The sequence below is a fragment of the Mastomys coucha genome, unplaced genomic scaffold, assembly GCF_008632895.1.
Source record: "Mastomys coucha isolate ucsf_1 unplaced genomic scaffold, UCSF_Mcou_1 pScaffold15, whole genome shotgun sequence".
NCBI lineage: Eukaryota > Metazoa > Chordata > Mammalia > Rodentia > Muridae > Mastomys > Mastomys coucha.
Window position 1 is genome coordinate 65,860,001 of NW_022196897.1, and position 14,885 is coordinate 65,874,885.

The 14,885-nt window shown below is 36.0% G+C and overlaps 1 protein-coding gene across 3 annotated transcripts in view; it reads left to right on the top strand.

Annotated features, from left to right (window-relative positions):
- The window catches only part of Ube2e3 (ubiquitin conjugating enzyme E2 E3), a 59,580-nt gene extending 46,435 nt beyond the window's left edge, over positions 1-13,145 (top strand). For all 3 annotated transcript variants that reach the window (XM_031370773.1, XM_031370771.1, XM_031370772.1), the window contains exons 4-6: positions 5,649-5,781; positions 10,509-10,656; positions 11,800-13,145. In XM_031370773.1, coding sequence (XP_031226633.1) covers positions 5,649-5,781; positions 10,509-10,656; positions 11,800-11,897 — 379 coding nt within the window. In that variant the 3' untranslated portion in view covers positions 11,898-13,145. The remainder of the gene's footprint in view (positions 1-5,648; positions 5,782-10,508; positions 10,657-11,799) is intronic.
- Positions 13,146-14,885: the final 1,740 nt, after the last annotated feature.

Below are 14,885 nucleotides of genomic sequence, written 5' to 3' on the forward strand. Positions count from 1 at the left end.
AATTCACCTGCCTCTGCCTCCCAAGTGCTTTGATTAAAGGTGTGCACCACCATTGCCTGGCTTAGATATTTTCTTAATTTACATTTCAAATGACCCTTTCCTGGTCCCCCATCCCCAACCCCCAAACTCCCTATCCCATCTCCACCCCCTGCTTCTATGAGGGTGTTCCCTCCTGCCTCCCCTACACTAGGGCATCGGACCTTCACAAGTCCAAGGGACTTTTCTCCTACTGATGCCTGACAAGTCCATCCTTTGCTACATTTGTGGCTGGAGCCATAGGGCCACTCCGTGTGTGCTCTTTAGTTAGTGGTTTAGTCCCTGGGAGCTCTGGGGTCTGGTTCATTGATTGTTGGGGTCTGGGGTCTGGTTCATTCATTGTTGTTCTTCCTATGGGGTTGCAGATTCATTCAGCTCCTTCAGTTCTTTCTCTAGCTCCTCCATTGGGACTTTGTGCTCAGTCCAATGGTTGGCTGAGAGCATCCACCTCTGTATTTGTCAGGCTCTGGCAGAGCCTCTCAGGAGACAGTTATATCAGGCTCCTGTCGGCAAGCACTTGTTGGCATCCACAATAGTGTCTGAGCTTGGTAACTATATGGGATGGATCCCCAGGTGGATGGCCTTTCCTTCAATTTCTGCTCCAAACTTTGTCTCTGTATCTCCTCCCATGGGTATTTTGTTACCCCTTCTAAGAAGGAGCGAAGTATCTACACTGTGGTCTTCCTTCTTCTTGAGCTTCATGTGACATTCTGTGAATTGTATCTTAGGTATTCCAAACTTCTGAACTAATATCAACTTATCAGTGAGTACATACCGTGTGTGGTTTTTTGGTTTTTTTTTTTTTGTGGTTGGATTACCTCACTCAGGATAATCTAGTTCCATCCATTTGCCTAAGAATTTCATGAATTTATTGTTTTTAATAGCTGAGTAGTACTCCATTATGTAAATGTACCACATTTTCTGTATCTATTCTTCTGTTGAGGGATAACTAGGTTCTTTCTAGCTTCTGACTATTATAAACGAAGCTTCTATGAACTTTGTGAAGCATGTGTGTCCTTATTATACGTTTGAGCATCTTCTGAGTATATGCCCAGAAGTGGTATAGCTGGGTCTTCATATAATACTATGTCCAATTTTCTGAGGAACCTCCAGACTAATTTTCAGAGTGGTTGTATCAGCTTGTAGTCCCACCAGCAATGGAGGAGTATTATTCCTCTTTTCACTTCTCCACATCCGCCAGCATCTGCTGTCACCTGAGTTTTTGATCTGGCCTTCCATTCTTTGTGACTAGAATCTTCCTCTTTGTCTCTGTTGTCCTGGAGTGTCAAGTTGTGTCTAGAAGGATAGGAAGGAGGCCAGATTGAATACCTGCCAGCTGCATGAACTTGAAGCCATGGTGGTTAAACTGAGGAAGTATGGATAATGTAGTTTTAAATGTTTATTAACCTGGTAGCATGGTAAGCTTGAATTTTTTTTTTTTAAGTATTCATTACTTAAAAAAAATACGAAGTTAGTTTATGATTAGAATGCTTCCAGAGTTCAGAATACCTAGTTTTGAGATGTAACTTTAGAGTGTAACTGTTTGTAATTCAGAAAGTTTTTTTATAAATCAAAACTTGAATGATATTTACTACTTTTCGAATTAGAATGTGCGTTTTATATGTTCTATAGTTCTCTTTTAAATAAATATATTTTACTTTATTCTTACAGGAATTTTTTATAGCAAAATTTAATAGAAACCACAGCATTACCATGTACCCCTTTGTCTCCTGCCTCCCTCATACTATCTTAATTGGCGTTCACACCAGTGGTGTGGGTTTTGTGTATTACTTGCTTTGAACATACATTGGCACACAAAGTCGCTAAAATCCCTAGTACATGACAGTTTATTTTTGGTGCTGCACATTTCATGAACTTAGACAACTATAAAGTACATGTGTGCCTTTTTGTGGTTTAACTTCTCTTTTGCACTGAGTAATATAGTTCATCATCTGGATATAGCAGCTTCTAGTTCAATTAATATATGCCTTGGTTGCTGTGGTGGTTTGAATTTGCTTGGCCCAGGGAATGACACTGTTAGGAGGTGTGGTCTTGTTGGAGGAAGTGGGCATGGGCTTTAAGACCCATGTCTTGGCTGCCTTCAGAACAAGATGTAGAGCTCTCAGCTTCTTCTGTGCCATGCCTGCCTGGAAACTGCCATGTTCCTGTCTTGATGATAATGGGCTGAAACTGAACCTGTAAGCCAACCCCAATTAATTGTCCTTTATAAGAGTTCTCTTGATCATGATACCTGTTCACAGCAGTAAAATTATAACAGATGCTTTCCAGTTATGACAGTTATGAGAATTCCTGCTATGCATAAGTTTTTGTGTTGAGTTTTCTGTTTTCAGCAAATGTTACTGCTGGATCATATAGTAAGATACACTTAGTCTCTAAGAACTGTTTCTTCCAAAGTGAATTATCCACAGGCAAAATCAGGGGGAAATCTAGACATTTTGCATTGCCTATGTCATTTTGCTTTACTAGTTCGGTGCCCACTGCTGAAAAGCTGCCTTTGCTCTGTTGTTACTTTTGCACTTACTTTAGAATTTAGTTAGTTGATGCATGAGAGAAATTACCAGTGGGCTCATCAGTGATGTCATTGCTGACCTTAGATAAAGAGTTGTTTCCATAGAAAAATGAGGAAAGAAATCCAGCTTGAAACTATTTTAAAAACAGGAGGAGAGAAATTAGAGATGACACATAAAGGGAATACTTTAAAGGAGTTTTTCTATTAAAGGAACAATAATTTGAGATAAAATCTGGAAGGGATAGAGAAACAAGTTTGTCTTTTAGTCAAGTTTGGGAAAATGCCATTGCTGGATTCTTGTGGATGTTGTTCACTTGAGAGAGAAAAGTTGATGGTGTAAGGAAGGAAGATTGTGGAAAGGAGAGAAATAGAAAGCACAGAGGTCAGAGGAAAGATACAGGGAATGGTTAGTCAGTCTCACCCATTTTTTTCCCCACTCAACTATGAGGCCTCAGTGTCGGTCTGCTGCTAGCCTATGGCATACTGAGTTAATGGACTCAGTCCTGAAGCTCTCCTTTCCCATGTCTCTTGGTGAGTCTGTCCCAGCCTCTGTATTCAAAGTGATGCTGTAAAAGAAATGAAAATAGAATCCTTAGGCTAGGTGCTTCTCTTATATTTAAAGTCGTGATGTAATAGAATTAAAGGAACCCTTTTCATGCAGCATAAGAGTGTGTGTGTCGGGGCGGGGGGCAGGATAAACTTTAGAATCAAGAATTTAGTTTCACAGTGGGAATCTCAACTCTTCTACCATGTAACAAGATTTAAGATGGTTTCTCACCCTCTTCATCTTTGTTTCTTCAAGGACTGGTAGATTTGTCCAAAACACCATTTTTTCAGTCTACAATTCTACAGTCCATTAAAATACATTGACCTCAATATTTGAGAACTATAAGACTAGCCTTTGTTAGCCGGGCAGTGGTGGCACACCTATAATCCCAGCACTTGGGAGGCAGAGGCAGGTGGATTTCTGAGTTCCAGGACAGCCTGGTCTACAGAGTGACCTGTTCTTGCAGAACAGCCAGGGCTGTACAGAGAAACACTGTCTTGAAAAACCAAAACAAAATAAAACAAAAAAAGAGAATAGCCTTTGTTGATGTTTGTCATTTGAACTTAACTAGTTTTACAATGTCAGTTTTGCAAGATTAATAACATGTAGTTATGCTGATGTCCTATTATTAATATGGTTGCAGTACTGTTTTGCACTTACTAATTTAATTGATCTTCAAGATCATTTCTAAATTGATGGGCAGTTTAAAAGAACAAAAGCATATACATGCTTACAGAAAGCCAGGACAATTTTCAGTGTAAAAACCTAAAGGGAAATAGGTAGGCCATTTGTCCCAGCCATTAAGGATACATGTCTTTGCAGAGACTTGAGTTTGCTTTCCAGCACAGATGTCAAGTGGCCCAGTACTTCAGAGGATAAAACACTGTGTCCTTGCACATGTCCTTCTGTCCACTCCAACCTGCATATACTCATGATCAAAGAAAAAATGACATTCTAAACAAATAGAGGAAAATGTTAATTTGTAAGGTGTGTTTGAACAATGTTTACAGGAGTCATTGAGTTGCATTACCATCCAGAAATTGCCAGTTTAGATTATATTGAACTGTAAAATTTTTATTGTGTAAATGATGTTTAGCACATTGCATTAAAGTGTTTCAGTGGCTCAGTAGCATTCAAGTCTTGATTTCCTAACATTCTCCAACAAGGACCCAGGACTCTTGAAGCTGATTCCAGGGCTGAGAGGGTAACGCATCTTCTTGTGCCAGGAAGGAAGAATGTACTCTAACATGACACCAGTATGTTGGAAGCATGTTGGGGTGTACTCTGAAATGATGCTGGCATGTAAGAAGCATGTTGGAGTTGTTTTGTAGGCTCTCCCTCTGAGCAAAATCTATGATTCAAACACCAAAGTAATTAAAAGCAATAATGAGTTATAAAGCACTGGAAAGAAACAGTACTTCTTGAGTTTATATCAATAACATAATATTTATGTAAACACACAAGAGCAAGAGGGGGCTGAAGACAGCTGTTAAATGTAGAGGAATAACTAGAGTTGAAAAATCATGAATATTATAGGAGTGTTCAGAGGATTCCAAGTTCTAGAGGAGAATTTTGAATAAAGAGAAAGGTATTTGCACAGTAGTAATCTAACCTAAGAGTACATATTGGGTGCAGAATAGATAGTAACTAAGCCGTAGGAAATTTGGAGAGCACCTTCAGTGTATTATCAGCAGTGAGGGACAGAACACCAAATCATGTGCTTCTAAAATGTCATGACTCCAAAATGACATATGACTTATTTATTGTTTTGGTTAGGAGTGTATTACTTGAGTCTCATGAGAGAACCACAGACAACTCAAGTGTTGCTACATATTTATTTTTTTTAAAGCACTATATTCTGCCAAGTAAAAATCAGAAAAAAATAAGTTCTGATGGAACTCATGTTAAAGGAAAGTAGAAGCATAAGTGGGTGTGCTGAGGTGCACATGGTGGATTTTGTACTCCAGATGGAAAGGCAAGATGATTGCAAGTTCTAGGCCAGCCTGGAGTTATAAATCCTGTCTCGGACTAGATTAAAGTATAAGATTTTCTTGACTCCATTACTGCGTCTTTTATCTGGGGGGAAGAGTTAGTTGACAATTTATCATGCAAATTTTATCATGCAAATTATATATTAGTGTGGTTGACATTTAGTAACTGTTGATTTGTAAATTATTTTTAGAAGAGTACATGTAAGTATTTACTGTGGAAAGGATCACACTGTAAGCAAGTTACACTAGTAAGTGTTCATGTGTATGTATAGAGCCCTGGAGTAGTAAGCGGGGAGAGAGAATAGGGGGCAAATAACAAAATACTAACAGGAGGTATCCAATAAATGTATATAGTTCTATGTTTTCATTCTAATTTTTCTGTTCATTTGGAATACTTCAGAATTTATACATGTGTTCAGGAGCACATCTTGTTGGTCTTATTGCTTTACATTGCTTATTTAACGTCTAATTTTGCATTCATCTTAGGATGTTAATCAATATTATTTATAGATGTATATATTGATTTTTAATTTCTTTTAAATAGTGCTGGGCCTAAAGGAGATAACATTTATGAATGGAGGTCAACTATACTTGGTCCACCAGGTTCTGTATATGAAGGTGGTGTTTTTTTCCTGGATATCACATTTTCTTCAGATTACCCATTTAAGCCACCAAAGGTAAGAGCTTATGGATACATTGATTAATATTTATCCTCCTCTAAAATCCAGTTATTCTAGAATTTATATGTGTATTACTGTAATAATTTGTATTTAGTTGTAATTTAGTTGTAATTCAATAATTTGAATTAATATGGAAACTCAGAATCAAATTTTAAAACTAAAAAGTTCCTGACTTCTGCCTTGTAAAAATAATTTTATATTCAGTATAGTTTGTTAATAGTAAATAATCGTATGCATTGAAGAAAACTTAAATATGAACATATGCAAAACTCCCTGTGAAATAAAACCCATTGGTAACTTTCAGAAGTAGGTTAATAATAAGGATTTGTCTTTATTCCTAGATAAGCAAAAACTAGAAAACTAACCAAAAGAAAACCAATATTTACACACTCATTTTGTGACTTCTGTGAATGTAATATAAAACTGAAGAGTGGTAGGCACACTTCTACTTTCTTCTTAGTTCATTTAAACAGATTTTGTTTTTGGGTAACAAGTGGAAAATTGTGGTTATGCAAAACTTTAAACACGATAGTTATTTGAAAGACTTCTTCCTTTGACTTCTCATTATAAAGTCGTCAAGTAAAAATTCTAGAGCTTAGTCTGTGTAGCTGAGTTTGCTAAAGAGGAATCCAGCCCCCAACATGTAAAATGCTTTTCTTTCTTTTTTTTAATTAGATAAAACTCTTTAATGCAATACATGCTGATCATAACATCTCCCTGATCTACTCTACTTTCCCTCTTACCCAAATCCACTCTCTTTCTTTCTCTTTCCTTAGGATACAAACAGGCATCTAAAAATTACAAACAGGCATCTAAAAATTAAATTAAGTACAGTCAAAACAAACTAAAATAGGACAAAACAAATAAAAACAAGAGAGCCAAAGATATTTTCTGATTTTTATGGGGTTCCTTGTGAACAATGCTTTTCATTTCAAATCCTGAAAATATTTAAATATATTTGTGATTCAGTATATATCTGTATGTGTGTGTCTATTTATTTATCTTATCTATCCATACCCCTCTTCACCCCCACCTCTGTGGAGTGTGTGTGTGTGTGTGTGTGTGTGTGTGTGTGTGTGTGTGTAAGAAAAATCTATAAAGGCTTACTTTATGGCTTTTAGAAAGGACATTTTTTCTGGCCAACATTCTCTAACACAGTGTAACATTAGTTCCACCTAGTGGTGTGTACCTTAAATTACAGACAAGATGTCCCCACCCTCCATTTCTCCACTCCTCCCCTTCTATTTCCTCATCAGAAAAGAGCAGGGCTCCAAGAGAAGGCAGCCAAAGAGGACAAAACAAGAACATAGCAAGGTGAAAACCTCATTGAGGCTGGAAAGAACCCAGTTGGAGGAAAAGGGTTCCCAAAACAGACTGGGCAAAGCACTGATCTATGAAGATAGCAGAATATCATTGGGAATCATTTCACTGGTTTTCCTTTGTTTGTGTTTTGCCAAATGTTATTGGATCTGCCTTAAGTCTGTAGGCTATCCAGTCTGGTTCCTGGCCATCCTGGTGTAGGGCATGGGCTCCCTCAGTGGGTCTTGAGTTAAACCAGATATTGGTTGACCATCCCACATACTCTTCGTTGCCATTGCTCCACATCTGGAAGGAAGACAGAGTTTAGGCTAAGGTTTTTGTGGCTGGGTTAATGTCTAGGTTTGTCTTTCTGTAGTCTATAAAGAATCATCCGGTGCCAAAGAAACTAGAATGTAGGAGTGAAAGCTCCATGCAGGCACCAGTTTGACTGCTCTGCATTTAGTGAGCTATATAAATGTTGCCTCAGCTATTATTTCTCCCATGTAGAGAGCTCCCCTCTGTCCTTGTATCAGCCTGGGTTTAGGGATCTCTACATGACCCCCTTTGACCAACAGCTTGACCGAATGCTATCCAATCCCACCACTTATCTGGCTACAAAAGATGTCCCATTTCAGACTCAATATTCTCCATTACTAAGAGTCCTCATGAGGATCACCTTCATAGCTTCCAAAAAATGTCACTGAACTGTTTTCACCCTCACCCAATGCTCCTCAGTTCAAGCTCTCCCTTCATCCCTCCCTGCCCTACTGAATTCTTCTTACTCCTGTCCCCACCTGTCCCTAGACCACCTGCAAATTCTATTCTATTTCCTCTTCCCACAGAGGTCTGTTTTTCTTCCCTGGACAATTTGTTTTTATCTAACCTCTTTGGTCTATGGGTTGTATCTTGATGATCATTTACTTAACAGCTAATATCCGCTTATTAAGTTAAGTATACACCATATTTGTCTTGCTGGGTCTGGGTTGCCTCATTCAGGATGGTATTTTTCTAGTTGCATCCATTTGTCTACAAATTTCATGATGTCATTTTTTTGTTGTTGTTGTTTTGAACACTAAGTAATACTTCATTGTGTGTGACATTTTCTGATAGGATGGTCTTTTAGCCACCTGGGCAAACAATTCTAATTAAGACTGTGTTTAAGTGTTTTACAATGTGGCCCATTGGAATTTAAGATCCTAAAAGTTATCTTTAGAAGCTCTTAAAGTCTCCATGTCTGCCTTGGTAATAAGTCAGATAGTCAGATCCCTCATGCTATAGTGCCATAAATTCATCCTCATTAAGAATGACACATACTTAATGTCAGCTTATTACCAACTGCTCAATTTTCATTTGTTTGTTGTTTTCTATTATAATAAATGTTTAGTAAACCTTATGTCTATTTTTATAAATAGTGAAACTTCCTCATGCATAGTTTCTTGTATTAGAAATTGGTTTTAACACTTTAGAAAGTAGGGGGAAAAGTTAACAGGATATAGTTATATGATATTATTTTTGTATGTGAGGAAGAAATAGTATAATTTAAAAGATGCTTACATTTTTCTTAGCACTATTAGTGGAAATGGAAACTGTCTAGCAGAAGGACACGAACTATACTCCTGTATATGGTTTGTTGTATTTTATAAGTATATGGCTATTTATAGATTTAGTATGCTATGAAGTTACAATGTATTAAATTTACAACTTTGTAATGTTATTTCTCTCCTGTAAAACACATTTTTCTATTCTTAAACCCTATTCCTAAATGAAACATGAATAAAATTTGTTATATCTTAGTAAAAAGACTTACTTGTTTCTCTCCCTCTCTCTCTCTTCTCCCTCTCTCAAATATGTTTTTGTTTTTGTTTTTTGAGGCAGGGTTTCTCTGTGTAGCTCTGGCTGTCCTGGAAAAGACCAGGCTGGCCTCAGACTCACAGAAATCTATGCATGCCACCTCTGCCTGGCTTTTCTATAGTATTTTTGAGGCTCACTTAAGGTATTGAACTTCCTAAAGAGTAACAAACATTTTGTTAATTGAAAATAATTTCTGTCTTTTAAGTAATCAGCTCAGTCTTTTGAACAAGCAAGTATTCCATTTTCTTGAACAACATTGTCTATTAGAAGCACAGACAAAGTATATGTATATTTTTATGTTTCCATAGCCACATTAAATAAATAAGAGGAACTAAGTGGGAATTAATTTTAAAGGTATGTATGTATATATATATCCAGAATATTACTATTTTAACATGCTGTAACATCCATAAGAATATTATTAATGAGCTCTTTTATGTTGCTTTTGGTACTAAGTCTTTGAAGCATGGTATGTTGCTTAGTCAGAATTCAGATCTCTGTATTCACAGAGTATCATGATATCTTCTGTAGCCCCTATTAAGCTATCATTAGGTAGTGTGTTTATATGTTCCTCTGCTCTTTATGGTTCTTTTTTGTCCCCAGCCCCTGAAAAAGCACTTGGGTATTCTTCCTTTTCCCGGATTCTCCTTTGAAGCTCACAGTACACTGCTAATTCTCAGATAGAAAATTCTTTATTCTATAAGTCTAAGTGATGAGTTTACTCTCAGCTCTTTTTTTGCATTTGCTTAGAAGCATACAAATATTTATTCCTGAAAGAGAGATATCAATTTCTAAGATCCAGTAACTGAAAACCTTGCTTTTTTTATGTCAGTGTCTATAGGAGAGAGACTCAGAGAAAGGATGTATCACAGCGGATGGCTGCAGCCTTCTTCCGAGTCCCTCATTCTGTTCTGACAGAGAAACAAGTTTGGCTGAGTTGGTGATACTCACTACTTTTACTAGAGCTGACCTAACCTTTAAAGAATCATTTATCCTTTCTTCTTACTTTTGATGCCAAAACATTTCTCCAGTTTCCATGTTCATGTATGTCCACAAAGATGTATATGATATATGGCTATACATATACATGCATATATAATACCATTTATGTAGGTTAATTGATCACTTGTTCACCTTTTCACTTTGTTCTTAAGCCAAGACAATGCCTGGTATTGTTTGTACTATATGCCAGTAGTCCCAGTAGTCAGAAAACAGAGGCAGGAGGATTGCTCTAAGTTTGAAACCAGTGCAATGTGCACAGCAAGTTCATGTCAGCCAGATTTACACACCTAGAGACCTTGTGTCAAAATCAAAATAACAACAACAAAAATAAATGAGCCAAATATAGTTCTTTCCATACTAAGTCAAAAGAAAACCAAAAATCAATGCTTTTAACTAAAAACTATTTATCTTTTAAAGTATTTTAAAAATAGTTTTAAATAAAACTATTTAACTCTATTGTTGCATCCAGTGTAAGAATAGTACTGGTTAATTATTTACTGTAATGTGTTACTGTTGAGATGAATTGGTAATAAGCCTTGTTTGTTTCCTGTTTCTACGGTGACTGTGTATAGGTTACTTTCCGTACCAGAATCTATCACTGCAACATCAACAGTCAGGGAGTCATCTGCCTGGATATTCTGAAAGACAACTGGAGTCCTGCTTTGACTATTTCAAAGGTTTTGCTCTCTATTTGTTCCCTTTTGACAGATTGTAACCCTGGTAAGCAAATCTTTATGAATCTAGAAATAAAATATGTTTGTTTAATGTTGGTCAAGACATAAATGTTATTAGGAAGATCAGCATCAGAAATAGCCAAAGTGTCCATTAAGAGACTAGGTATTAAAGAATGAAACAACTCTGAACTCAGAGGTAGACAGCCTTTAATAGTATGTCAAAATACAGGAACCTGGAAAGATATATACACTGTATAATGTTAAGTTGTAGATATAAGACATATATAGAATATCTAAAAAAAAAAAAAAAATGACTTAAAGGTATCAACAGTTTTATGCCAAGGATTGGATCCCAAGTCTTTGACATCCAGAAGGGAAGCCTTTTACTGTGTTGTCTGTATTGGCTTTGTTTGGTGTACTTTCTGTACCATGTGTATATACTTTGCTTATAAAAGTTTTAACCTTTTACTTCAAAATTCTATTTAAAATGAAGCAACAGGTACGTTTTTAGGCTGCTTATGTTTAGGATTATAGACATTATGACCTATGACCAGCAGGGATCATTTCATTCTGAATAGCATTGTAAGATAGAAGCTTAGGTTAAGATGCATAACAAAACAAAAAAATGCAGCCTCTCTACCAGACTTTCATAGTTGAATAAAATGTCAAAAGTAACATGACAGGGAACTTGCATCATTGACATCTCAACAGAATATCTCAGGACACCTAAACAAGACCCACACAATGTCATCAGCAAGTTCAGAAATCCTTATCCCTAAATGATTAGCTACAATCTGGCTGCTGAGGGACCAAGAATGTGTCTTTTCTAGTGATGAGCCCCTGATAGGTTATATCTTTATTCCTAAGTGGTCTCCCTAAAGAGGAAGAGAAGAAGGAATGTACATTAAAAAAAGTGATCATGGCTTCAGAGAGAGATAGAAGTAAAAGTAATGTAAATATAGTAGTCATGTGTGATTCTCAAAAAATAAAATTAAGTTTAAAATATTTGTTAAATAAAATATATATATTTTCTAAATATTAAATTACATAGCTGTTTCTAGACTATTTTTTATGGAAAAGTAAAAACATTCTGAATTAAAATGCTGCCAAAATATGTTTTAATATAATGCCTTGTTAGAACTATATGTTTTAAAACATACATGTTTTAATGTCCTTTTCACTTTTCCAGCGGATCCTCTGGTTGGAAGCATAGCCACTCAGTATTTGACCAACAGAGCAGAACATGACAGGATAGCCAGACAGTGGACCAAGAGATACGCAACATAATTCACATCATTTGTATGCAGTGTGAAGGAGCTGAAGGCCTCTTCCCACTGTGCTGCGGATCTTTATAGCCTTTACAATACGGACTTCTGTGTATATGTTATACTGATTCTACTCTTGCCTTTATCCTTTGGAGACTGGGAGACTCCCCCAAAAGGTAAAAGCTACCAAGAGTAGAACTTTGTAGCTGTAGATTAGTTATGTTTAAAATGCCTACTTGCAAGTCTTGCTTCTTTGGGATATCAAAATGTATTTTGTGATGTACTAAGGATACTGGTCCTGAAGTCTACCAAATATTATAGTGCATTTTAGCCTAATTCATTATCTGTATGAAGTTATAAAAGTAGCTGTAGATGACTAGGAATTATGTCATTTGTATTAAGCCCAGATCTATTTCTGAGTATGTGGTTCATGCTGTTGTGAAAATGTTTTACCTTTGTCAGTTTGTAATGAAAGGATTTCCTTCTACCCTTTGTAGCTCAGAGAGCACTGATGTATCATCTCAAACACAATAAACATGCTCCTGAAGGCATAGTTTCTTGTCATAATGTTGAAAGTCTTGTCAGAAGGTGTGTCTGAGATGATTGTTGATGAAATAAAGATGTGGCTATGAAGATTGATTATTAAGGACTAGTACAAATGAATGAATTATTAAATTGAAAACATTTAAAAATCCTAAGTGTGTAGAGTTTTTTGCTTTAAGGACAGAATACAGTGGGCTTAAATATGAAGCTGGATTTTAACCATTGGTCTTAAAAAACAACAACACATAAATTTTACATCAACAATGTAGCATTTGAATTGAAAATAAAGTTCCGGTTATTCAGGACTCTCTCCATGTCTTAACAAAACATTTTGTTTCCAAATTGGTGATTTCTGTTCAACACTGGGCAATATTGTCAGATAATTGCTATGCTGTGATTGCTTTTCTATGGTGCTTTTCCCTTTAATCCTGATCTTGAATTTTTATGGTGCATTATTGTTACTGTGATACATGGCCGGCAAGTGTAGCCAGTGGCTCAACAGTCCTGTTTCCCCTAAAGGTAGAATGTGTGTTAGTGTGCAGGGTGACACTCTCAGTTGAAGACATACAAATTGTAAGAATTTAGAGGTTAAATTACTTCTTCTAAGTGTAATTAATAGGTATACTTTTAAGCTTGTAATTATTAAGCTTGCTTAAGAGAATTGTAAACAATATAATTGTACTATTTTTTTCCCTGTGCCTGGAATAAATTATCTGTGGTCAGTGTCTTTTCCGGTCCTAAGTATGGTAAAAACAGTACCATAATAAAATTTATGGGGATTAATTATTAGGATAAAAGCAAATATTGCTTTGGGCTGGAGAATGTTCGCTCAGTGGTAGAAGCTCGCTTGGCATCTCCAGCACCATGCACACAGAAAGATTTTTTTCAGGAAAGTGAATCTTATAGTTAGGTAGACTACTACTATAAAATAGGGGGCTTCTGTTCAAGTATTTGGTGATAGAAATCTTAAATCAGAGGAAAACTTAAATTGAGCAGTTGTTTATTTTTCCTGCAAGTTCTATACAAACAGACAGACAGACACACAAACACTACCCTTTTTATAAGGGAATAGCTAACAACTTGTTAATATTTAGAAGATTTAAGCTTTATCTTTAAAAACTTCTGAGTCTTATTTTAAGTAGAAATTAAATATCCACAGTTCAAGTCAGTGTGATGAGGGTGGAGGTGTTATATGATACTGAAAATGATTTTAATGAACCATGGTGAACTGTAGGAAGGACTTCTTCCCATTGCTGAGATTAGCTATTCTGTACCCTAAAGTTGAGTTTCTCTTGGTGCTAGAAAGTTCCCGTTCTGAATACTAGGGAGTTACATTGCCAGTCCAGCTGCAGCTTGTAAGTATGAAAATGGCCGAGCCACCGCATATCCCATCAGACCTGTGGTGGTCTAATGATCATGATCACACACCTGAGGAGCTGGGCAGTGTATAGAATAATGGTGAATATACATAGCACCTGTAACTATTGCCTGTAAAAGAATTATTCATGAATTAATTGCAGCTTCTCCAAGTAGATAAAGAATATTTGAATACATCTTTAAGAGTATATTTTAGTTTCAGACTTTATTTCTAATGAATGTTGGGTAGTTTATTAATATTTGTTACAGGAACACTTAGCATACATAGTTCCCCTTGTTTAAACACTTGAAAATGAGACAAGTAATACTAAAAACAAAAACATCTTATATAAACACATAAAATGTTTGTATTAATAAGCTATATTGAGAATGTTACTTTAATTATCTGGACATGAAATTTTTAAAAAAAAAACTAAAAAAAATCTTAATTGTTGGCATCAGAATTTGTAGTTTTGACCCATACTACCTTTTCTCAGACGAGTTTTTCTCTCTGATATGTAAAGAACTGGAGTGAGTCTGCTAGTATTCAGTGGTATTCAAGTAATACAAGGACTACTAGTGTTTAAGTGTTTCATTATCATCAAATAAATATACATTGGCATACGTTTAGTCCCATTTTATATTGTGGACTTTGAACGGATCATTTAAACATCAATTATCTTTTCTCAAACCACTTTAGGAAACTGATCTTACAATAATTATATCATAATTATATTTCAGTTAATGTTACTTATTCAGAGTAAGTAAATGTATAAGCCTCTTTTTTCTGTATCTAGTCACATTAGGTTTTGCAAGTAATACCCAAATAAAAATGATTACATTTTAGTAGATATAAATTATTGAGTCAAATCTCACTAACTAGTCAGCCTTTCCTTAGGAAGTTCTTCGGTGTTTATCTCCAGTGTGCAGTGGAGCGTTCCTGCAAGGTAGACTGGTAGTGCTTTCAGAATGGTCATAGAGTACATTGCTGAGTGGCTTATGAAATGCTTTACCAGTGGGAATGAGTAGTGGTAATAAAGCCTTACTCACTGTCAGACATCGTCTGCTTTGTTAAACTAGAATTGAGAGGTGATCCTCCTGAGGAGCATAT